Source organism: Branchiostoma lanceolatum, chromosome 11 (assembly GCF_035083965.1).
Source record: "Branchiostoma lanceolatum isolate klBraLanc5 chromosome 11, klBraLanc5.hap2, whole genome shotgun sequence".
Classification (NCBI taxonomy): domain Eukaryota; kingdom Metazoa; phylum Chordata; class Leptocardii; order Amphioxiformes; family Branchiostomatidae; genus Branchiostoma; species Branchiostoma lanceolatum.
In genome coordinates this window covers 1,348,315-1,373,656 of record NC_089732.1, presented here as the reverse complement: position 1 = coordinate 1,373,656, position 25,342 = coordinate 1,348,315, and the positions used below count along the sequence as shown (strand labels likewise).

At 45.0% G+C, this 25,342-nt stretch overlaps 3 protein-coding genes across 3 annotated transcripts in view; 1 reads left to right on the top strand and 2 right to left on the bottom strand.

The window, feature by feature from the left end:
- The window catches only part of LOC136444252 (uncharacterized), a 39,126-nt gene extending 36,487 nt beyond the window's left edge, over positions 1–2,639 (bottom strand). The window contains exons 1-2 of the mRNA XM_066441767.1: positions 2,511–2,639; positions 1,562–1,633 (exon numbers count right to left, since the gene is read on the bottom strand). Of these exons, the coding sequence (XP_066297864.1) occupies positions 1,562–1,633; positions 2,511–2,556 (118 nt within the window). The 5' untranslated portion in view covers positions 2,557–2,639. The remainder of the gene's footprint in view (positions 1–1,561; positions 1,634–2,510) is intronic.
- A 9,385-nt stretch (positions 2,640–12,024) lies between these two features.
- LOC136445039 (patched domain-containing protein 3-like) lies at positions 12,025–20,099 on the bottom strand. The gene is made up of 9 exons (XM_066442887.1): positions 20,072–20,099; positions 19,081–19,278; positions 18,522–18,631; positions 17,471–17,877; positions 16,663–16,794; positions 16,315–16,448; positions 15,239–15,471; positions 13,528–14,790; positions 12,025–12,231 (listed from the first exon to the last, which is right to left on the bottom strand). The coding sequence occupies exons 1-9, from the start codon at positions 20,097–20,099 to the stop codon at positions 12,025–12,027; spliced, it is 2,712 nt and encodes a 903-aa protein (XP_066298984.1).
- Positions 20,100–21,030: 931 nt separating this feature from the next.
- LOC136445036 (importin-13-like) overlaps positions 21,031–25,342 on the top strand; it is a 52,217-nt gene continuing 47,905 nt past the window's right edge. The window contains exons 1-5 of the mRNA XM_066442883.1: positions 21,031–21,409; positions 22,527–22,652; positions 23,199–23,257; positions 23,678–23,786; positions 24,733–24,831. Coding sequence (XP_066298980.1) covers positions 21,362–21,409; positions 22,527–22,652; positions 23,199–23,257; positions 23,678–23,786; positions 24,733–24,831 — 441 coding nt within the window. The 5' untranslated portion in view covers positions 21,031–21,361. The remainder of the gene's footprint in view (positions 21,410–22,526; positions 22,653–23,198; positions 23,258–23,677; positions 23,787–24,732; positions 24,832–25,342) is intronic.

Sequence of the window (25,342 nt, the reverse complement as noted above, 5' to 3'; positions counted from 1 at the left end):
TTACGTTTAAAAAGTAAAAATATACAGTACAATAGAAATTAGCAATAGAAAGGCTTGCCAAATTTGGTTAGTAAGGAATTGCTTTCTATGAAGGTTTTGCGTACTTTTATAGTTTTTCTCTTATATATGCATAACTAGTGCATTTTTGCGCCTACGACACTTAACGCAGCCAACTCGTAAATCGTTCCCGATTGCCTCAGCGCTCTCTGTGACAAACAAGTCAATAAATTCGATTGTTTGTCACATACCGAGCGACAGGTATGACTGAAAAACAACTCCTTATGAATAGGGGGGGCCAAGGTCCATAAAACATTCCAACCCCGATACGTAACACTCAACAGGGCGAAGTCTTTTATCACTGCGTACTTTGTACCCTATAGCAGCACGCCTACAGCTGTTCTAAAGATCATGTTGACAGAAGCCTAGCATAAATTATTACGGAATCAGTGCGGGTAGGTTTGTGTCACCATTGCGGTTTGCCCTACTGATTGTAGTTGCCCCGTAAAAAGACTGGAGTCAGCAGGTGCCGGCATGGCAACAGGAGCAGGCCCAAGCAGGCCTGGGTGTTCTTTGCCCCGGGGGTTACGCAAGTAGGGCAGGGATTGTGAAATACGTGAAACGGGCCCTAAAAGTGACCTGCCTGTCAAGGCTCTCTTATGTACAGCGGTGGTGCCATAAAAATGTTTTGCGCGCTTTTTTTTTGTTGAAGAGGAAAATTTGGTTCCAAATCCTGATGACGACTGTGGATGTCGACTTTGGGTGCACATTTTTTTCGCAGCAAAGCAATCTTCAATTCCATAATTTCAGAAACTACATCTGTTTTTTTTAAAAACATCTTGGTGCATTTGTCCGTGCACAATGCTATCCACATCAAATTCTGATTAACAAACCCAAAGAACAGCCACACGCGCAACCGTTCTACAGTTTATCTAATCTAATGCCCTGCCCCTTACACACCCAGCTACTGTCCACACCACAAAATCACTCCCCAAACAGAGCAGGCTTCTTTAACTTCAGTTTTACCTGCTTACCAAATGGATTTAGATGTCTAGTGTTCTCTACTCATCAGTTATACCCCCGCCACCCGTGCGGCTAATATTCTAGAGCCCCCCTTTTGAAGAAGTCGACGTAGAAATGGTATGCTTTAGTATCAAGAGACAGACAAATAATCAAATCCTCCGAAGTGGCTATTGTTACGTTAGGTTTCTTCCACATGCGTCAAAGACAACTAAGAGGGGACCATCCTCATTGAGCTTTTTGTCTTCCATCAAGCAACGACGACAGTACAACTTGGTAATGTGGCAGAATTCTCGTCAGCAGCCAGTAGCCGACAACTTTACGTGACAAGACACACCAGCTCCTGAAGTCTACGATACATCACAATGATGTAACACCATTTGCTTCTCTACTTCATTAAAGCTATATAATGTATAACTATGACTATAACTAATGTATAACTATAATCTATAACTTCGTTACAGCTCATGACAGAATTCTATAGAAAATGTAGACTAAAAGAATCCTATGCAAAATGTAGACTGATAAAAGAAGCTGTACTTACTGCTGCATTGGGTCGGTTTGGGGATGCGTCCGGGTTTCTGGTCCTTCTGAGATTCGGGTTTGTAAACTGGCACTGGAGGAAAGAAAGGACAATGGTACTGTCAGAACGGTTTGAAAGGTTCGATATTGTTGTACCTCCATCATTGTCGACGATGACCAAGGCATTTAGTTAACTGGTCATCAACTGGCCTAGAAATGATTTCACCGCAACGCGCTTTCGCATTAACTAGTTTTACATGGTCAGGGTTAGAGCCGGATGTGTTTCTAGCAGCGCTCATGACTGTGACATGTCCCAGACTCCGCCTGCGGAGACCAGGCGATGCCATATCGCCGCGCTCACAGCCGCACTGCGGTCTCCGGGGACCAAACCTTACGCCAGCACATGATGCAACACCGAACCGGGGAAAGAATTTGCCCGGGAACAAAGGATTCAATAAATGGGTCAAACCGGCCAAGTAAACGGCTCTGGGGATCGATGTGAAAAGTTTTGCATAGTTTATAATGAAAATCTATGTTGAAAATATGCTTCAGCTTCTACAATTGTGGATGAAAAACGTTATTTTCGGGATGTTTCTCGTTCTCGGGTTAGACAACAAAGGAAATACTCCGGTCAGCAACTTTTCAGGACCAGGGAAGCGCCATTATTAAAACTAGGACGGAGCACAAAAATCTATCCTGACTCCAGATTTTGCTGCAAACTAGCTTTTCGGCATCAAATAATTCATCCTGATAGTTCAACTTATGATTTTACAGCATACATAGGCAATACACAGATCGCTCCATCACTTTTTTGACAGTTCAATTCTACTTTTGCAGAGACAACTCCTACTGTCAAATTTCTCCCACAGTGCTTACACATAGCTATGATCTTACAAATGTTAACACATGATGAAGATTAACCTATAGCTATGCACTTAAAAGTATGACAACAGCAGAAAGTGGAAACTTACCAGCCAGTGCGCTTGCGATGACGAGGAGAAGTATAACGGCCTTCATGTTGCTTGTGTTGCGGGCCTTGTTTCAGGTAACGTTCGCTCCTCTTGGGGACGTTTCGACGTAAAGCTTTCCCCCAACCAGCCCGCGCCTTATATACCCGCGGGTGACGTCAGCCCCCGACCAATCACGGCGCGTGTTTGCCAGGGTCCGGAGTCCGAAGTTTGTGCCCCCTCCCTGCGCTGGATATAACAGCTGATCGCAATCTCGGTACGGCAAACACTTTTGCATGGCTAAGCTGTTTCACCTTATCAGCGATGCTACCATTCAAAGGCCAGAAAAACAACCTGTTGACCATGTCCTGTGTTGTTGCATCGACCCGAGAAACACCTGTACGCTTTATTTCTAATGACACAGTACTGCAAGTTGTACTTTACACACTTGATAGAAATAAAGCTGACTTGTCGCATATTTGCTTTATTAAACGCCGGTATAGAGAAGAGGGAACTCTGAGTTTCACACGCGCGTAAGGAATTCCGTCGCCTGGCAGCGGAAAACCGCAGAAACAACGCGAAAGTTGCCAACTGTTGTTCCTCTTCCCGCGGGGCCGAAGTCCAACGATCGCGATCACTCGCTCTTCACGTGGACACTTGGGCTGAAAAACAACCTACATGTACCCACCCAACAGTTGTGTAAAACTGTCACATAACACGCTATTTTCCCACCTCTTATATATGGGACAAAGGTTCATTCACACGGTATACTAAAACGCTGTTAAATATATGTATGTATCCGGGTACGCATTGACCCATTCTTAAAACTGGTCTGTCGGTTCATACCAAGCTGTGGTACTTTTGAAAATCAGAGAGGAACAAAACGACAGGAGGTATGACTTGGCTTGACGAAGCCCTAGTCCCGATTTTTTTGGCCATGCATGCCAACTGTTTCAAATAATGCGTGTGGTCATTTCATTTCAGCCTTCAACGCAAAAGTTAACCTCTCCAAAAGTTAATGATAGAATGTTACCAGGCCAGCTTCCTCGTTCAATTTTCACTAGCACTCTTAGCATATGTTATCAACGACGTATACCTTTGCTTGACATGATTGTACAATAAACGATAAGGACTGTAAAAACATTAGTCATTTCTAGATCTGTAACTCTAAAACAATAAAAGGCAAGACCCCCTCAGCTAAAGTACTGAATAAATTGGTCCGAACAGGTTTCCCGTTCTGCATTATCTTGGGGAGAATCTCGGCCCTGTGAAGCTGCGTTTTCCGTATGAAGGTCGATAGTTCCAAAGTTTCTCTCACCTTATGTAACGCTTAGATTGGTAACAGCGATATGTATGTGTTCGAAAGACTCATGTAGCAAGGCGAAGCTGGTATACATGTAGTATTGCACAATGAAATTGCCACACAGCAGATAGATAATGTGATATGAACTGTCAGGATGAGTCAGTGGATTGCATTGCGCAATTGTGAGGCAACATCCACTGATCCATATCTTTGTGAGGTTAGGAAAGGGTGGGGGATGTTACAGAAGCTGTGTATCAACTAGTCTATGTTGCATCAATGAATGAAGGCATGAGTGGTTCATATTTGTACCCAGTAGGGTATATATGTGACTGGTTTATTGGTAAATCTCTTTTCAGTCATGAGCTGAAGTGTGAACACACCACATTCCATCGTCATCATCTTCAAACTAGATGATTGATACATGGGTATCAAATGAAAGGCTAGTAGAGAATCAACTTTTTGCCACTACTATTATAGAAAAATTTGATAAATTTGAAAGAACTAGGCTTAGCCTTCCCATAGCAAGATCAAAGATAATTTCCAATACATGATAAAGTTTGAAAATTCGTACTAAATAAAATAACTCGTATAAATAAGCGTAAAGGACGTATGTATAATACAAGGCGTGTAGTATAGATTACATGATAGTACAAACTCGCGTAAGAGACTCATGTAGTAGACACCACTTATGGAAATCCCAATAAGATATCAGAGGTAGCATAGTTTGGTGGCCTAGCAGGGCGCACGTTGTCTCGGTAAGGTTGGTCTTTTTGTTCTGGGGTCACCTTTGCTCTTCTTCGTGAATTTCACAGTAGCCAAGCACTGACGGCACGACATCCAAATATGTATATACTGACAGTCTACATGACATCCGCACAGATCTGGAAAATACCGGTTTGCTAGCTTCTCCACATAATCGTGTTAGGAATGAAATGAGGCACCATTGAAAATAGGTTCCTTAGAATGATGCGTATCGTGTAATATTCAAACCAATTCCCTTGTTCCTAACCTACCCGTGCAAAAACATATCACCACTTTGCAACAGTTTAAGAGGTGAAGCAAAGTGCGAGGCTCTGTGACCCGAACCTTTGCTCACTGTCTTTTCCCAATGCCCGGACATTGTGACCAGTACAACGTTCCAGAAGTCTCTGTAACATATATTACCTAATCCATGCCTTTCCAGACGTATTACCACAGCAATAATTGAAATGCGGTGTTCTATGTGTTGAACCCTTCGTACTCCTCCAAATGCTAGTTTGACCAGTACAGATCCAGAAGCTTCGGCATACATGTCATCTGAATGTACTTACTGGCTACACCTTAACATAAGTTATGAAGGGTAAAGTGCGAGGCTCAGTGAACAAAATATAATCCTTTGCTCCATGCCCATTCCCCAAGTCCAGCCCAGCGTTTATGTAATACATAGCACCTACTACCCACAACTTATCCCTTTACAACTGTATTACCACGATGTTACAGTTGTAGAGGCCAAAGTGCGAGGCTCTGTGAACTAAACCTTCATTTTTGCCCAATGCCCGTTCCCAAGACCAGCCCAACGTTTCAGTCGCATCGTGTTACATAGCACCTACTACCCCCTCTGTACAACTGTATTTAGCAGTTTGTTACAATTATAAAGGCCAAAGTGCGAGGCTCTGTGAGCTACCTTTTTTTGCCTTATGCCCTTTCCCAGGACCAGCCCAACGTTTCAGTCGCATTGTGTTACACCGCAACCTATCCGTGTACCACTGTATTACCACGATGTTACAGTTATAAAGGCTAAAGTGCGAGGCTGGGTAAACTTTGCTCAGTGCCCTTTCCCAAGGCCAGGCCCGCGTGGCCATTACAATGTTCTAGAAGCTTCGGCACACATCGCAGCTGACCCTAACCCATTTCTCATCCTTCCACAATAAGCTGCCAAAGTCCATTCTTTAATTTGCTGCAACCGTGCGCGTACCTGCGCGCCCTTTAACCGCGGTCCAGGGTCCTCACCTGACGTTACCCGCGCCTCCCGACACACCTGTACACACCTTTCTGACGTGCCCTACGTTATCAGTACCTGTGCGTAAGGGTCAACAGGTGCAACGGTCCCTTGTTAGCGCGCGAGACGGTAGTGAGCTGGCTGTCAATCTCCAAGCAGATGTGGAAGAGTGGAAGAGTGTTTTTCTGACACACAGCTACTAAAAGTTACGGTCTCTCTTCACAAGAGCGACATACATTTTAGAAGGCATTTACAGGAAAGAAAAGAAATAAAAATTGATGAATGGTTAATTGGCTTAATCATTTCAATTGATTCGCGTTTTATGGTGTGAAGAATTCCAGTCGGAATTCCGGAAAGGATCGCTTTGAATCCAGAGCTGCACTACGCTCTTCGATGTGCTCAATATGTAACTTCCCCTTAGACTTGACACATAATGCACCATCCAATTAACTAACTGCACTCTCTAACAGTAGAGTAAAAATAGATTGTGCCATAACTTCAGTGGTTCAGACCTTACGCACTGTGTTCACGTTGCCATGGCTACATCGACTGCACGCCGAGCGGTTGCCGCAGGTTGCATCAGACAATGTGAACCATCGGATATCACGTTACTATTTTCCGTGAGAAATCTAAAGTAGGTCAATGACTCTGTTCACGTGAACGTCTGTCCTGGCGTCACCTCTGGCAGAACCGGACCGTGATCTGCCAGCTGGACAGGTTCCCAGGACGCTGCTGGGGGTCCAAGGATGCAGCTGCAGGTCCAAGGATGCAGCTGCCTTACGAATCAGATTTCTGTCAGAATTACATCATTCTTCTGTACAGGAAGACTAGTTGTTCCTTGTTACATAAGCTTTTTGGCCTTATCCGGATGGATATAGGTTTGAAGAATAAATGTCAATGTTCCGTAGTGTATCGATGTTGTGGTAATGTTGTATTGCTATGTAGGTTTTTTTCTGACCTATGAAATTATGGCATGCTAAAAGCAAGGGGGAAGCCTTTGCCAATTGCACTTGCCTTTGGAATGATTATTTTTGATATAATTTTTCGCATCCTCTGTACAGTAGTGGTACTAGTATTTGACGACGTCATGATATTCAAGAGTTTTCTAGGTGCTCTTTGATGTTCCCGTTGTCACCGGTTACGTTAACTGGGTCCACGAACGCTTTAAGTGTTTGCTGGTAGATTATCATCAAGCAATATGACTCATATACAGCCCATAAGGAACGATAAAGCACGCCTGTGTGTCTCTGAATCTAGCTGGGTCAAAGGTTTTGCCCTGACGTTTTTTTTCATTGTCTTCTCATGGTTAATTTACAACGACAAGTAGGTCAGAGACAGTGTGTACGTGAGGACCATGACATAGCCTGCTCGCCTCTGGTCCGGTCGGGATGTCATTGGTCAGTTAGTACAGGCAGGTCAAAGGTTCGACTCTACAGGTCACGTCGCCAGTTCCCCCCCCCCCCCCCCCTAGCCTCCACAGCAGGCTCTACCGGGCCTTTTTGGGGGGCTTATAATACACTTTTTTCAGCCAGCCCGTAACCATCAGCCAGATTGCCCGTAGATGGTTACAGTCTGGCTGATGGTTACGGGCTGGCTCGGTAGAGCCTGCTATGGAGGCTACCCCCCCCCCCCCCCACCCCCCCCCCCCCCCCACCCCCCCAATCACGCTGGCTATCTCAACGTTTGCAGTAGAGCAGAAGCATCATGCCACAGTATTCCTATCACAAGATTGTATTGCGTTTTGTCATATCATTTAATTTTCAACGGATGTTCATTGTATTGTCTTAACCTGGCTACTGATAGTGTGAACGTAGGGTAGAGATGATTCACAAAAAGAACGTGTCGCTGTAATCATTGTAACGGACCTTTGGACCTTTATCCAACGGTATTAAACGATAAGGCGCTACGGCGTGTCTTGGAATGTGGGTGGACCAAAGGTGTCGCCTTGACGACGGATAGTTCATTGTCCTTTCCTGGCTCCTTTACAATTTTGCGCAGGTCAGAGTGAAGAACGTGATTGACTTGCTCAGCTCAGGAGCTACATGATATTATCCTACTGAGAAAAGAGAAGACTAGCTGAGAATCAGGTTTACCATTACATAACCGGTCATATTTCCATCATCACTGGTTATTTAGCCTAGATCTGAGATCACTATGATCGTCATATCATCAGTTTATTGCACTGTATTAGGTAATAAGACTCTTAAGGCCTCCATATAACAATAAGGAGCACCTGTGAGTCTACGAATATGGGTCGGGCAAAGGTTTATCCTTGAGAAGTTTTCCATTGTTCATTTCTGTTACTTTATAACAGAAAATAGGTCAGAAACTTTGTCCACGTGAACACCACGCCTTGGCCTCCCCTAACTTGTCCTCTATTAACCTCTCACGCAATCGAAATGTCCTTGGTCAGTTTCAGCAGATTTTTATCAAGCGCTACAAGGTTCAATAAAGGTTCCTCATTACATCAGACGATTGTTAAGATGTCATGACTGAAAAATCCGGTATGAGTGACTACTTTGAACCCTAACGATGAAAAGTGCGCAGCTGTAACCTGGTAATATCGGAATGCCGTTCTTTGTTCTCCACTCGTTGGAAATGTTTCGGCAATTTGTCACAAAGAATGAAGCTCTAAAAGGTTCAATGAAGATTTTCCATTACGTCACACGTCTGTCAAAATTTCATCACTGAAAAATCCAGTATGAGTGATTACTTTGAACCCTAACGATAAAAAGTGTGCTTCTGTAGCCTGGTAATATCGGAATGTCTTTCTTTGTTCTCCATTATACCAGTCGAGAACTTTCCGGCAATTTGTCACTAAAGAATGAATCCCGGTGTCTGTAAATCTGGGGCAAGGTGAATGACCTCGATGTGGCTTCAGCTCTTTCTGGAGCAGGAGTCGGTTTGAACAGACAGTTGTCTGTCCCCGATTACTGTTTTGCACAATGTGTAGTTTTACATGCAATAACTGAAAATTTTGCTGAATCATGACTATGTAAAATGCAATGTAATATAGACTTGAGCCTGCAATCTTGGCTCACATGCAGTTCCATTGAGAATCCCTCTTTCGTGCCAGATTGTCTAATGGATGTACACTATGGACTTAAAGAGGAGATGATGAATTCATCAATGTATTATTCATATACCAAGGAGATATAGACGTTATAGACGACATTTTTCTAGGATTCCTTCAGCTGATTTGCCCTCCGATAACCCCAATCCACGATCTTTGATCTCTAGCGACCTTTGACCACGATAGAGTTTTTTTGGTAAAAAAAGATAAAGGCAGTCCCATAGTCTTTGTGAGGCCGTAGGAGCAGTGTGTTGCTATCCACTGTGTCTAGGGCACGGTATTGGAAGCCTCTCCTTCCACCTGCTTTTACCTCCTCAACCGGTAAGGTACCCATTTTCACACTTGGGTGGATTGTAAAGTGCCTTTCCCAAGGACACAGTGTCTGGCCAGGAATGTCAGGAATCGAACCGATCTCTTGCCTAGCAACTCGGACATTCGACACCACGAAGTGTAATTTGACCCATCAGTAAACAAACCCGGACAGTGACGACACAGGTGTGCGTGTGCCATCTCTGGCATCTCACACACTCTCATCCACCCACTCACTCACTCACTGAACCACCCACTCATTCAACCACTCACTCACTCACTCACTCACTCACTCACTCACTCACTCACTCACTCACTCTCTATCATTCATTCACTCACTCACTCAACCACTCACTCATTCAACCACTCACTCACTCACTCACTCACTCACTCACTCACTCACTCACTCACTCACTCACACACAGTCATGATCACTCACTCACCCATTCACCCACTCAACAGCCCTCAGTCAAATGTGTCTTTTAAATCTGAACACATAGCATAACCAATGTTTTAGTAACTAGTTTTGTGGTTTCCAATCAGTGTGTGGTTTTCCTTATTTCTGCACACCCCTTGCTTCATTCGCCAAAGGTAGTTATTCTTTCTTAAATAGGACGAATCTTAAAAGTTCTCCAAACGTATCTAAGACGTTTGCTATTTGGATTTCGTCTTAAAAATATCTTATCTTAGTCTTAGACAAAGGTTTGAAAGTTTCTCGGATCTCCTGGTGGGTTTCACCGTTTCAGCAAAAGAAACGTCCTTTCGCAACTCTGGGACTTTGTACGATAACTGGTTACACCCGGCGTGTGCATGCAATCATGACGAGGCACTACGTCTTCAAATGAATAGTATCTATGACCTGTTGTGAGCAAAACCGATTAAAATGACAGCTTGAACGATTCATTGCAGCACTAGAACTTAGTTAACTGTGCTTTGGTCTGGACTTTGTACAGTTTGCTTGGACGAAGCACAGTCACATCATTCGTTTGGAATTTAGAGGCTTTGAATTAGCCACTTAAAGACCATTGTAAATCAAACCTCTGAACCTCAAACCACGTGCTGCTAGTAGGGGCTACAGTCTTTCTGATAGGACACTGCTATGTTGTAAGAGCTCATCATACTTCAGTCAAAGAGCTAGCAGGGCCCTCTCTTTATCTATTTACAATGGCTCAAACCATTCAATTCATTTCGCACGTTGAGGAGCCCACACACTTATCGAGAAGAGCAGGAGTTACCCGGTGTCGTTGGCCAAATTCTTGGTGACAATGCAGATTCGTTTTTTTTTTCACCAGTTACTGCATGCCCACCTGACCATTTCAGACCACCATCCGTGGCTACGACCTGCTCAGGAGGCTACGTGCTGCTGAAACTTGGCAACGACCAGACACTCCAAAAGCCCAAAGTATTTTAAGAACTTTCTAAGGTCAAATACACATTCAAAGGGTTATCTAATATATATATCAGGATATAAATAAATCCTGGGAGAAATAGCAGTTGGCCAATGTTCAAGAGGTTCAACGTTCAACGTTGCACTCGTAGTTGTTGCGTGATGACTCTAATATTACATATGATCCTTCATAATCCCGGAATTATGTAGATTTACACTTAGGCTATGTTGATTTGATTATATGGATTACATCCTCTGGGAACCCCAAAACTGATGCGAGCGTGCGAGTAAAAAAAGTTTGGCAAAGAAAGAAAGTTGCCTTCATTATGAAATCTACGTGGTCAAGAAGGCTGGACAAATGACTGAACACACAGAGCATGGTGTAGCGGGTGGCAGATTCTTCTTCCTCATTTCCTCACATCATTTTCTCTGACTTTGGCATTGATTTTGGCGTTCTACAACATTAGTATCGTTTTCCAATTTTTTTTGCAATTTACGCCATATATTTGATCATTTTGCAGCTGCCTTGTATGATTTACAGTATAGCCGAAAACTGGGGGGGGGGCGAAAATTGATGCGCGCGCGGATGTCATCCATATAATCAAATCAACATGGCCTAAGTTGCGCAAGTTGACCTGTCATTCCGTAGCACAGTATATTTATAGAATGTTGGCACGTGACTTCATAGCAATCATCGTGGTTGGTTAAACCTTGAAGAGTCATGTGTGTATGTCGCAATTTTACGACCGCACTAACATATACAGATACAAATATACCTGTCGACTTCTAGTCATAATCATCCAATAAGACCATATAGTTAAAACTCTTCAAGAAGGATGACGGTCAGCAATTGGGGCATTTGTAACTTATTAACTTGTTTTGTTATTACTTGCAACCTTGTTTGAATTTTATGTTAACAACTTTGTTTGGGGATTTCCCCCCAGGGCTCATTGAAAATCGCCAGCTGGCGACATGACTCCCTGGAGAAATAACAAAACAAACAAACAAGCAAACAATCAAGCATTAGGCTATTGGTTTAAATGATATACAATGAGACACATGAGCACGTACTAGGTTTAAGTCTACAATCAAGTGATTCTATAAGCGTTAGCAAATTGAGAAAGTTTCCACATTTCTTGTGTCTTTTTAAACTTGAAGAATCAACTTAATGCACTCCACATCAACATCCATGTGGCTCATGAGAGTGTAAGACCATCTGCTAAAATACTATGTGCTACCTCTGTCCTTGGTGCTAAACATCCACCAAAACACTCTGGACTATCCCTGTCCTTGGTGCTGGATATCCATCAAAATATTAATACTGTTCATAATTCCATTTACTGATTATATTTCAATACAAAGCGTGAAACAATTTCTCTCATAAGCACATGGTGAAAGTTATTTTCAACAAGTAGAACAAGAAGAAATTTCTAGTAGTATCATCTTCTTAAAGTTGAGCATAACGATATAACTTCTTCAAGATGTCTTCTACACTGACGGCATGTCTTTAACTTTCCCAGCCGGTCCTAAGACGGAGAGAGCAGCGGGCAGCAGGACGAGTCCGTGTGCGCAGCCGATGACGATCACCAAGATCATCACCTTAAAGAGCAGCGTGAAGACGTACGTGGACCCCGTGCAGGCCGGCAGGATGCTTAACGCCGTCGATGACGCGCCCAGAAAGACTGGCAACTGCACCTGTAATGATAAATGTTTATGCATTGATGCGTCGGTCACAATAGTCTATTGTGGGGTCGTGTGGCGTAACGGCAGGGTTTTCGGCCCAGAACCCAAGTGTCCCGGGTTCTTCAACTTCAACTTCAACTTATTGGGCCCCCAGATAACCCCGCAAGGGGCAAAGTAGGGGGGGAGGAGGTCCCGGGCTAAGGCGGACAGGCCTCCAGCCTGGCGCGGAAAGACTCAACGGTGGGAGTCGTAACAACCGCGCCAGGCAGGGCGTTCCACTCTGGTATGGTGCGAGGGAAAAAAGAATATTTAAATGAGTCTGTTTTAGCGTTGATTGTTTGGAATTTTAGAGTGTGGCTACCCCGGGTGCGCCCCTGAGCTGGTTTCAGAAGATTGTCTGTGTTTATATTAATGTAGTTATTGACTAGTTTATAGAGAAAGGTGAGGCGGGCGTTCCTCCTCCTTTCAGAGAGAAGGGGCCACTGCAGGTCATTGAGCATTTGTGTCACGCTGCTAGTCCGCCGGTGGTCATTCAGAGTCACTCGTCAAATCCCCTGACACCACCGATCTTGTGCTCTTGGGAAAAAGGCACTTTACACGACTTTCCCCACTCAAGACAAGTGTAAAAAACGGCTACATTATGTGTGTGGGTCACGACATCAGCAATAGCTGCCTGTCTCCCACGTGTATTGCACTGTTACAATTACAATAAAATCCAAATCCAAGAAGGGGCAATCAATCGTTCGCAGGCATCAGTGTCTGATGCATGGCGGCTGCAGACATGCATAGGGCTCGCCAGGCTGGTCTGCTCTCGGCAAAGACCCTCCAGTCGGTTCTGGTGATCCCCAACCCCTGGAGCGTGTTGAAGATCTGGTCTTCCCATCTTCAAGAAGGGGCCCCGCCGGCTATTTTACGTTTTTTTTTCTTCACTTTTCGGCTTGACTCCTACGTGGCCCCGTGGGACATCCTACGGCTACCGGGCTATTTTGGGGCACGGTCGGGCACCGGGTTGTTTTTATCTCGGAGTTGAAATCAACCAACCCGGGAGTCCACCGGGACAAATTCGTGGCTTCGGGGCCAGGCCAGGGATGCACTGTCTACGGTCATCGGTACAAATATGACCGAAGCATTATCAAGACTTCAATTCACTGATGAAACCTGTGTCTTTCTTATATTCTGTCTGACCCTCACCTCCTCCCTCATGAAGTCAATATAAGAGGCCGGCAGGTCGATTTGAGATTCTAACAAATAAACAGAAGTTCAAACAAAACCAAACAAAAACAAAACAATATATACAAACAGACAAACCTCGCAAAGCGCTCGGATCGCCTTCTCCCTCCTCCCCTCGCTCTCGGAGACCGCGAAGTGAACCGTGACGTGCGCGGCGTAGTCCACTGACAGGCCGATGGAAACGGTGAAGATAGCAACAGAAATCGGCCCTAGAGCAATCCCCCAGAGAGACATAAAGCCGAGAACCCCGACATCTATGGACAGGATGCAGAGAACGATCCAGAGGGAGTAAACCGGTTTGGGAACGAACAGCAGCGTCACGAGGATTATACTCACCAAGGTGGTGACGACATTTTTCACCAACGTCTCCTTCACACACGAGAACTGTTCGTACATTGGGAAGGAATAAGAGAACACCGAAGCTCTGAAAGGACAATCGTCTACGATGTCGCGGAGGTTTTGGCTGAGCGTGGCAATCTCAATTGCTTTCCCCTTGATTCCCTTCCCGACGAGTATAAACCTGGAGGCCACGATGTCGGTCCCGCTAGGCGAGAAGACGACGTCCCGCTTGTATTTGCCGAACAGGCGGATGCTAAGAAACTCCTCCTTAAGTATCCGCAGGAATTCCTCCTTGCCGAGGTCCGAGGACCCCCTGGACAGCTTGAGGAAGCTGATGAAGTGTCTCAGCCAGGTTTGCGTCGCCACGCCGCCGTTCATGTGGTCCAGCTCCTCCATCCTCCCCAGCATCCCCAGGATCGACGCCTGCGTCGTGACGTTCCAATAGTCAACGTCACCCTCCATCACCATGGTAACCGTGGGATAAAAATCGGCGAAATATTTCCTATCGCGTTCAGAAGCCATGTAGATCATGGATTTCGTGTCCATCCAGTCGGCGATGCTCAACCCGCGCACGTCCAGAGAGGCAATCCCCGCCCCCGCCACCAGCAGGTAGGTACAGTACGCGCACGCCAGCCACACCAGGGTCTGCCTGTTGGTTATCGCGCGACCAAGTCTTCGGCCCAGGCTCTTCTCTGCGTCTTTGAGACTTTGAGCGTCTTCACATTCAGGGTCCAGTTCTGCGATGGTGGACATGGAAGGCGTTCTGTCCCGCCATGGTTTCTTCCTTCGTTCCTGTTTATCTTCGAGCAACACCTCAGGGAAAGAAGCGTCACATTCGTCGACACCGTCCGAGATGCTCGGGACGAGGTTGTTGACGACATTGACAGATCCGCCGCCATTTTGAAGTTTGGAGTATGGGAGGTTGTTATGGCAACACGACGAAGTGGATGCCGGGTATTCCATTCTTCCCGAGAAGACCAACAACGCTGAGAAGAACGTTACCTGTATGAGGAAATACGTACATACACGTAGACGTTATGAATATTATTGGCCAAGGTTAGAGACCTGATCTATCTAGGGTTAGTACAGTATTTACAGACCTGTTGATACTGTCAAGATCAAATGCAAGTATTGGTCATTCTACCGAATGATAGTCGAATACAATTCACAGTGTGATGCATTTTGAGGGAGCTTATTTTGAAAAGATTTTGATTCTGAAAAAGTTTGCCTTATTTGGTTCCCGAGCCCGAGTTAGCGTCACGTGTCCGTCAGGTCACGTGACCTAAGTCATAGGTCAGTCAAATCTGAAGAAGACTACAGTGCGTAAAGCTTAAAATTCGGGAAAACCTTTGCCAGTTGCGATGCCAGATACAGTGTCTTTACCTGGTAGATGTAGTCGAATACCATGGCCACGGCCGTGTAAGCGCAGAAGCTGATACAGTGTCTTTACCTGGTAGATGTAGTCGAATACCATTGCCACCGCCGTGTAGGCGCAGAAGGTGCGGGTGTACGGGAAGTCGCTGAGGCTGCCGAGCCCGAAGGCGAGCGCGTTGGTCAGCGAGGTGATGGTGATGGTGCTCGCGGCCTCGCTCAGCGTCTGCCCCGCCCGGTACTCCAGGCCGTCCGCCGGGTCCGTCCGACGCCACGCCGCCAACATGATGAACATGTCGTCCACCCCCACACCTATAAGCCAGGGCACAACGTAAGCTTGTTTCATAATAGATCTGTGTCTGTACACCCGGTATAACCGGCCTTCAGCGAAACCCCGGCTGTTTCTGTCTAGCAGGTATAATCGGCCTTCTGCAAAACACACCAGTTTCTGTATCTGTTTTTGTACAGCCGGTATAACCGCCCTTCAGTGTAACACACCAGCTTCTGTATAGCCGGTATAACCGCCATTCATCATAACACACCAGCTTCTGTATTATAGCCGGTATAACCGCCATTTAGCATAACACATCAGCTTCTGTATCTGTATCCATATAGCCAGTACAACCGCCCTTCGGCGTAACACAACAGCTTCGCAGGTGCACGGCGCGACAGCAGCTGGTTATATTTCACTAAACGACATGTCACACCTATCATGCGCACATCTTGCACGATTACCGTTCATTCAACATACACGTTTCGGTTTTGACAACAATCGCCATCGATCTAAGTGAGGACTGTGGACGGTACCGACTTCTGAACACCTTTGACCCACGGCTGTTGTCAAGTGTCTTTAACGTCACGTGTCTGAAGCAGTGGTTCAGTGACTACAGTCATTATGTCAAGGGCTGTAGAGGTGGTCAAACTTTTCGTGCGTTCTTTATTCTAGTTTTGATGATGATTTTATTCAGTAAGAAACTCGCGGGTTATGTTGCAACATAATCCGAATTCTGTTCTTAGTACAAAAGTGTTTCAACATACAAACTCATTACAATTCCAATAATCCCAATATCATTACTCAAGACATAAGCACACATAAAACCCTGTTTTTTCCAGACAAATTTGTCATATATAGTCATAAGCAGAAGTGATCTTTACCTAAAACAAGAGCCGGTGCCAGGTAAGTAATGTCGGAGAGCTTGATCCCGCAGTACCCCAGGAGCCCGCCGGAACTCAAGGCGGCGAAACCTCCGGACAGGACGCCGGCCAACCCCAGCAGTGGGCTGCTTCTTCTAAAGAGAGAAACATAGACAAACTTTTAAAAAATTCAACTATGTATCTATCTATTTCTTATTACAGCCCTCTTCAGGTTTGAAAAACCGACACGCTTGTCGTGGTGACAACACACAGGCTGGCATAAGACCGTATGGCCTTATAATCTACTAACACAACAAGGCTAAACTAAGTCATAGCCACGTAATTGTTGGCATTTTAAAAAGCTCTCACCTCCAGGTGTCCCGCCAGCCCTCCCCTCTCCTGACACACGCTAACATGCAGAAGGCTGACAGCAAGCTCAGTCCGACCACCACCAGCTGCTTCGCCTCGGCTACCTTGCCTTCGGTCGCATCCTTCAGCCACCTGAACAACAGAAACTGAACGTGATATCTCGACCCAGTTTAGCTCAGTAAAGAGTGGCTATTCTTCCACTGGTCGTGACAGAGAAGACAGAAGCTATGTACAGTATTTACAGGTTCATTGTACCGGGGAAATTCCCCTAGCTCTTTTCGACAAGTTCAATGAGCAGTGGACCGTCCTAAGGGCTGCGACCCTTTCCAGTAGCGTGCATGTTGGGTGAGCGACACAGCCGGGATTCGACCTCAAGACTTCTCGCTAACCCTCTGGACTCACACACAACATGCAAGAGAATACAGACACTGAAATCTGGTAAAAAAAATATATAATTCAAAAAAAGAAGAACTGTACGGACAAAGTCCTACATGACCTACTACTTACAGAGTTAGGACCTGCTACAGAAACACGGGAGAGTTGACGAGTGAGCTGCTACTTTGGAAACCAAGACATAGTTATACACGAGTTCGTCGTTCTCGTCAGATTTACCCTGACTAACTTCAAATTGCCAATATTCACAGCATGCTACAATTCACTCGCTTTCTGTCCTCATAGCTGGTCAAATTTTGTGTGGTATTTTTTTAGGGTATTCTTTGTGGGCAAACGATATCTCTATAGTGCGAGGTATATGTATGCGTGCTGATGATTATATTCGTGTTCACTAAATCAGATGAAGAACACTCACCCATCTGTCAAAGCCAGCACTCTGACGACATCCGACTCAAACCCGTCCACCATGTCCATGAACGCTCTTAACCAAAGCTTGCTCCTCAAGTCGTCCTCAGGGTCCCGAGACCTTAAGAAGTAGGTGTTGGAGAACATCTTGGCGCCTGAGACCACGTTCATCTCGCCTGCTTGAAACTCCAGCTCTCCCAAGGTCCCTCCAAGGAAGGCGATGCCTCCGTCCGGCCGGGAGAGCAGAGGGAACGTCACCGTGAGGTTGGCGATGTTCTTCTCGTGGTAGCCGATGGTCTGGAGAAGCGGGTTCTCCAGGCAGGCTCCTCGGTGCTCCGCGCACAGGTCGCCGAAGGTGTACGCTACTCCGGACGCGTTCGCTCGGAGCGCCACGGCCTCACGGTGGAATCGGAGAACCTGCAAAAAGACATGTTAACAAATTTCAAATGTCAGGGTAGATATACAAGTTGCTAATAGAATAACGTTTCAACACCACTACTATGCGACTTTGTTCAGTTTCTGAAGTACCCCTCGTTTTTTGATGTCAAATATTTAGCCACTACTAAGGGTAGAGATTGCGTCAATCCACTTATTCAAAGGGACATACATGAATCGAAGTTAAAAGGTTCTGACCGTCTTTTAAGTGAACATCTTTGAATCAAATTTCACACTTCGATCGAGATCTGTACCTGTAGAATCACCGATATTTCTACATAGATAATACTTATATTATACTTTGACTTTACTTCTTAAAATAGAATAGACGGAATTGTATCAGGCACCCGTAGCAATTAATCTAACTTAATCCAGATTTTCATCTTATTCTTTTTGCTGGTGAAAAAAGCTATGTCCGTCTTAATCGTCCATGGCACATCAATTGTTCTGCCATGACTGGAACCTGGTTGTCAGACCATCAATCGTCAAAAACGTGTCTTGATATGTGTGTGAGGCTTTCGGGCCCACAGAGGCCTACCTGCAAGTGGTCAACTATGGCCTTGCATTGAAAAAATCCGTTAAAAAAAAAAACTTTAAAAAATGGATAAATGAAGTGCCACCCATACCTCCCCCATTGCGGGCTCCGTTAGCACGCTCCCCCCGCTGAGATGCTCGAACATGACCGCAACACCCCTGGGGATTGACGTCACGCGGGTCGGGTCAAAGGCACGGTCATCTGGGGAAAGGGAATGAAGAATAGACAATCACATGGCATTGACAGTAAAATGTGTGGTTTAGAATACAGTGAAGCGTCCTGACCTAAATTGAAACTCTGCTAGTAAGGTGAGCAACACCAGCCAGTATTTAATCTCCCAACTCAAGTTTGTCCAGGGCATGGCCACTGATTATAAGAACGGGCGACAAGCGACAAGCATCAACACGGCGACAAGCTATGATGAAAGAGAAGAAGAAGTTTATTGCGCGACAATTGTAACTGGTACAATGTATGGCAACTTACGTACATGAGAATCAAGCTATTGCTAATTGTTTACAGATATAGAGAACTAATCTATGACTAACAGTAAAATAGTCTATAGAATAATATGATAAGAACGGTACATGCAAAACAAAAGTTACATTACAAACAATGATAAATAAGGAAATAAGGAAACATTCGGTGCACACCTGAAGGAAAGTACCTGTCCACCGCGGCCTTCTCTTCCTTCCACCTGCCGTGCAGAGGTGAGAACAGGTAGAAGACGTCTTCCTCCACCTGAAGGAACGCCAGACCCGGCAGCAGCGCGGCAAGCAGGAGCAGGGAGACGCCCAGAACCGCGGCAGGGTGACCCGCCAGGAACAACCCGTACCGCCGGTAATACTCACCTTAGGATGGTTATTATGGGGATACATAGTAATTTCAAACAAAGTTGTATATCTGTAACAAACCTACTTTTGACTAAAGCTAGCTAAATGTGCGATCTTTAAAGATTGCGTGTTACTCTCCAGGGACAACCCGTACCGCCGGTAATACTCACCTTAGGATGGTTATTATAGGGATACATGGTCATTCTAAACAAACTAGTTTGTCTGTACCAAACCTACTTTTGACTAAAGCTAGCTAAATGTGCAATCTTTAAAAATTATGTGTTACTCTCCGGCAGGGACAACCCGTACCGCCGGTAATACTCACCTTAGGATAGTTATCATGGGGATACATAGTCATTCTAATCAAACTAGTATATCTGTACCAGACGGCAAACCTACTTTTGACTAAAGCTAGCGAAATTCACGATCTTTAAACATTATGTGTTACTCTCTGGCAGAAACAACCCGTACAGCCGGTAATACTCACCTTAGGATAGTTATTATGGGGAATGGGGATACATAGTAATTCTCATAAAAATAATGTTCTATTACCAAACCTGCTTTTAAGTATAGTTTGATATGATGATATGATGATATGATGATATGCGATCTTTAAAAGTTGGTGTTATAAACGTAGAGAGAAGTGCATTGTAGCATGTCCAAAACTTTCCGTGTCTTCTTATCTGATGTAAACAATACTATCATTGTATAATATCTGTGCATTTCTATTAATGTAATTACTCATCAGTTGTTATCAAGTATTAGTCTGTACATTTAAGAAGAAGCAAAATGTTAAAATGAACATGTTTACCCAGATACTGCTGTGTGTAGCCGCCCATCCTCCCGGTGTAGAAAACCAACACGAGACACATCGGAAAGCTACTGATAGGAGTTGCCAATCTTTGCCTTCCCTTCCCTAGCAACGGTTGTCATTGTTACTTATACACGTGATGGATTTAGACGGATTTATATTGTCCCAGTGGCAAAAATGAATAGGAAAAAAAACAAAACAATTTCGTCAAACTTCTATGTCTGCGAAAAAATCGTTATCATAAGAAAATGATGTTAATTCGGGTGCGTTAAGTAATACTTTTCTGGTAGCAAAGGGTAGTGGCATATTTTAGTATAGTCCCTTTAATCGTTTAGATTAGGATGATCTTGGACGATCAATCCAAACTAGTTGGTATGAGAGCATGGAAACGCAGATTAAATGGTTGTTATGCTCTTACTCTACCTTTGTTAAGCTAATGATGTTTAATCCAAGTTGTGATGATGTCATGATCCTCTCCATGGGTTATTAAAGCCCACCGGGGATGTTAAAACTGTGCGCAACCTATATTTAGTAATATGCAGTATTCCCGGATACAAAATGCAGAAATGTTCGCGGTGGTTTTATGTTCGCGGTTTTCGCGGCGACCGTTACACCGCGAACTTAAAACTACTGCGAACATTTGTGTCCAATACTGTAGCAGTATGTGACTGAAGCGCTGCCACAAACTTAAAACCACCGCGAACACTCCATTTTCCACTTAGTGTGAAATAAAAACCACGCGAACTTAAATGCATTTGCCCCTATAGTTAAGGGATGTATTTTATCAGAGGGCTTGGTCGGTCATTGCAATACACATTTGTCCGCTGACGGTTGCAAATAGTAACACCATAGCCGACAAGCTCCTCTTGAAAAGTTGAACAACATTAATTTTGTGGCAGAGTCTGGCAGAGAAAAGTTTCCCCTATGATGAAATGGTTTCGTCGCACACCCAGCTCTCGCGAGAAGTGACACGCGAGACTTCGGCCAAAATGGCGGACGGTCCGAAAATGTTGACAGCCGACCACTTGTCATAATTCTCCGCGTTTTCTACCGTGGAGAAGAAATAATACAGCTAGAAATTCGAGCAACCATAGCTTTGAAGACATTGCTTCCATTCTGTAGCAAAAAGCGCGTTGTCTGAGCTTTTGTTTCGCCGAGGGAGGGGCAAAGTCTGGAGAGCCTTTGTCGACTTGTATCTGCTTGGTGAACGTCGTCGTCCCGAGAAGTTCGTGCAAGTTCGCGTTCAGAAGCTGAAGGTTGCGTCCTTCCTACCGCAGAACACGGCCTGCCATGGAGGGACAGGCGCAGGCGGAGTTCACGGTGGAGAACATAGAGCGGGTGAGTCAGACAGTGGTTTATGCCATTACTAACGTTATATGCTGGAGAGTAACGTTACCCCCTCCCACTTGGACAAATAAAATGAAAGTTGAATTTGACGTATATAAGTTTTCTTCCCAGTTGAAGAATTAGAGAGTGACTGGGATGAGGCATTTACTTTTGATGTATTATCAGGTATGCTTGTTTGTAAATTGCACAACTGGTAAACTGCCGGTAGGCTGTAGGCGTGACACACAAGTTTTGTACAGTGTATAACTTCAGCTGTGTAAGACCTGACTGTAAGGTTTGATCCACTCACTCCCCCTGCTCTCACCAAGTGTGGTGGGTTCTTTAACACCACATGTATCAGGTCAACTTAGCAACTAGAAGAACTCCTCGTCAATCAGCACAACTCAAATATTCATTCTTCCCCCATCCCTGAGTGGAACGCCCTGCCTGGCGCGGTTGTGACGGCTCCCACCGTTGAGTCATTCCGCGCCAGGCTGGAGGCCTGCTCGCCTTAGCCAGGGACCTCAACTCCCCCCCTACTTTGCCCCTCGCGGGGTTATTTGGGGGTAATCGAAGTTGAAGTTGAACTCGACACCGTGCCCAGGACAGCTCAACTTATGCGTTAGTTTTATGATAATAACTAGGCATCCTCTTCTTGCCCTAGCCCTGGGACCTCCCCTCCCCTTGATGATACCTATGAGACGAGGTACTGGTGAGAGTGCAAAATGTCGTGAAACTGTAGTAAAGTGCCAAGGTTGTCAGAAACATTTGACAAAATATCAATTGGCAGGCGGGGATCGAAACCAAAACGTCAGACAAGACGTCTTCACCCCTTGTCCTGCAACATCCCCCTCTGCAGAACGACGTACAGACAGTTCTCATTTTTCCCTCGGACAGCTGCAGAGTGGAACTCTTTGCCTGCAGAGATGGTGGCTGCCCCCTCCCTGGCGTCTTTCAGGGACAGGGTGACCCACCTCCACTAGACCCAGCCAGACATGTACACTAGACACCTTCACCCCCTCACAACTGGTACAGACAACAAAAACCATCCCAGCACCAGCACTACCCATCAAGCGCAGCAGATTCATTGTTACGCTCATCGTTTTCTACCACCCCCTGTCCTCTCTAGGCTCTCCACCAGCTGTACTTCGACCCCAACGTGTCGGTGAAAGATGCGGCGCAGAAATGGCTGATGGCGGCACAGGTGTCTCCTCAAGCCTGGCAGTTCTGCTGGGTCCTGCTGCACAAGGAAAAGGTCGGTTTGTTTGTCTGTTTGTTTGTTTGTTCAAGGTACAAATGTGTGATGCAAACGGTCCATACTCGGCTGATGGCTGCACAGATGTCTTCTCAGAGTTCTGCTGCAGAAAGACACTTTTTGTTTTGTTTTTTTTGTCTGAACAAGATGATAATTACTTAAACAAGGTCCATGTTGCAGAAAGAGAAAGAAGGTCAGGTTGATGAAGGTCAGACATCCAGGTAATATATATAAGATACGCCAAAAATAGTTACTCAAGCAACTGGATCAGATTTTGAAACAGATGTTTCAGACACCATCTGCTGTCTTTCGTCAGTGACTAAATTATAAGGAAAGGACCGGAAAACCAGGTTTTACACCAAAACTCTGAATAGATATGTTAATGAGGTTAAGACAATTTTAAGATGGTTTAATAGAAAGTAGGTCTGTTTATAGTAATCTATCCATCTGTGATACTCTCTTCAGGTGACTGCCGTGATCGGTGAGAGGAACCCGGAAGTCTGTATACATATTTACAAATGTATGTTCTTCTATGTGTTACTGCAGGCGGCTGAGGTGCAGTTCTTTGGGGCCAACGCCCTGTATGTCAAAATATCTCACCACTGGTACGTCAAGGCTCTTAATGTGTCCTCTTCGAAGTATTGGCAAAATACTTTTTTTGTTTTGTTTATCTATACATTAAAAAGTGACATGACTACAATGCATCATTTTTTGGGGCAAATATTCAAACACTACACACAGCAAAAGAGTTTGCTACTATGGGAAGCTTTCGAAACGAACTCTTTAGCAATGTGGTAAAGTCAGATCTTGTCTTGGAGTTCTCTTGTCATGTGACTTGATGTTGATCATCACGTGACAAGAGACAGTCATATAAAGACTTGAGATAGTGACGCCCCCTGTCCTGGTACTGCGTTATCTAAGGATCTGGACAATGCAGGATATTGTGAATTTAGTAATTTCTGACATGACAGATTGACAATATTTGCAGTGTTCATGTATGTGAATGACTGATGTGTGCTTGCTAGGGCGGAGCTGCCTGCCGACCACTACGCCAACCTGCGGACCCAGCTCTTCCAGGAGATCCTGGCCTTCGCAGGGGGTCCCAGGATGGTTCTCACCCGCCTCTGTGTCGCTGTAAGTAGATACAAATCACATGGTAACATCAGCTCTCTTAATTGATTTATTCCGTAAGATGGATACATTAAAAAACACTGAATCTATGGTTCAATGAGATGCAGCATCGGTAATCCCTAAGGTATGCACACTGCAGATATACAGGTGTTCAAGACATTCTTGTGAAAGCCTTGGTCTCCCTGTATTTCTAATGTGGCTATCTTAGGGTACCTGACAAAATTATCATAGCTGTCATTATGTAGAGAAAACGAGAGCTCCCGGTCTTCGGGATCAAGTGAGGACAAAAGAGTTGCAGAGGAACGATTTTTATTCCACACTCTTATCCTCTCCATTCCTGTCATCCAACTGTCCTCCCTTGCCAATTGTGTGTCCCTTTCTATCTGTCCTGAACGGCTGACTCAGTATCAAATACAGAATCTTCACCAGATGTCTCTGACAATTACAACTGGTATCTTCTTTCATTCTTTTTGTCCAGGTCACCAAACCAGCTTCATTTGTTTTCTTTTAGTAACTCTTGTTTCAAGAGTGTGTATCAAGATGCTGTTGCACTTAAAGATAAAGTCAAGGAAAATCTTTCAAATAGATGGAAGCACAGGACTCTAATAGGTTTGGGGTTCCTTGAAGCATCTGTAGCTTATCAAGGGTTAAAAAGAAGTACATTTGTCAGATGTTTCATTCATTCATTTTACCTTGGCATTCCGTTGATTTGTTGGTGGCAATAAACAGCTTGTACCAGCACTTGAAAGTTCATCTGTGTTGGTAGAAGTTATTCTGAATCAAAGTAACTCTAATTGCCAACCCAAAAATTAGACTCACCCAAATTTTCGACTTAACAGCTCCAGTCATTGTCAATTACAGTTAAACTTTGATTCAGATAATGTAGCAGCATCTGCTGAGAAGAATTCTAAATCTCAATATCATTTCTGTGTTCCTGTACCTTCCCCAGCTGTCAGCCTTTGCCCTGAACACCATGCCCGAGGTGTGGCCTGAGGCGGTGAAGGGAATCGTGGACACATTCCAGCAGGCCACCAGCACTGAGCTCACTGTGAGTACTGCATTCAGGGAAAAAAATGGGAGGGGAAACAAACATCCTGCTTAGGTCCCAGTTGGAAAAGGGGGCTCCACTGTGAAGTTCATGGGCGTTAACCCTACGTGGCCCCGTGGGACACCCACCGACAGGCACCGGCACAATAGACCGATCCCAAAGCCACGCCCCCTGTTCGATTTCGAACACCTCCGTCAAAAACAGGGTTTGACGGACCAAACATGGCCGCCGCGCCAAATAATGCCATGCGCCACTGACTTCGGTTTAGCTTTTGTGGCACTGAAACCCTTTCAGAGCGGGCCAAATATGAATGCTATGGCTTCTTTGTTGAAGGCTGTTTACATCGGGTAGAGTTGTTTAAGGAGGGGGTAGATATACTTGAGGTGAGAGCGTAATGTTTTCAGTCAATGTTAAAGCGGTATGCGCCTCATAGTTTTCCCTTGTCGGTGGGCATCAGCGCCTGGTTTCTGACAAGCAGCCGATGCACCTGTAAAACAGGGTTCACATATCT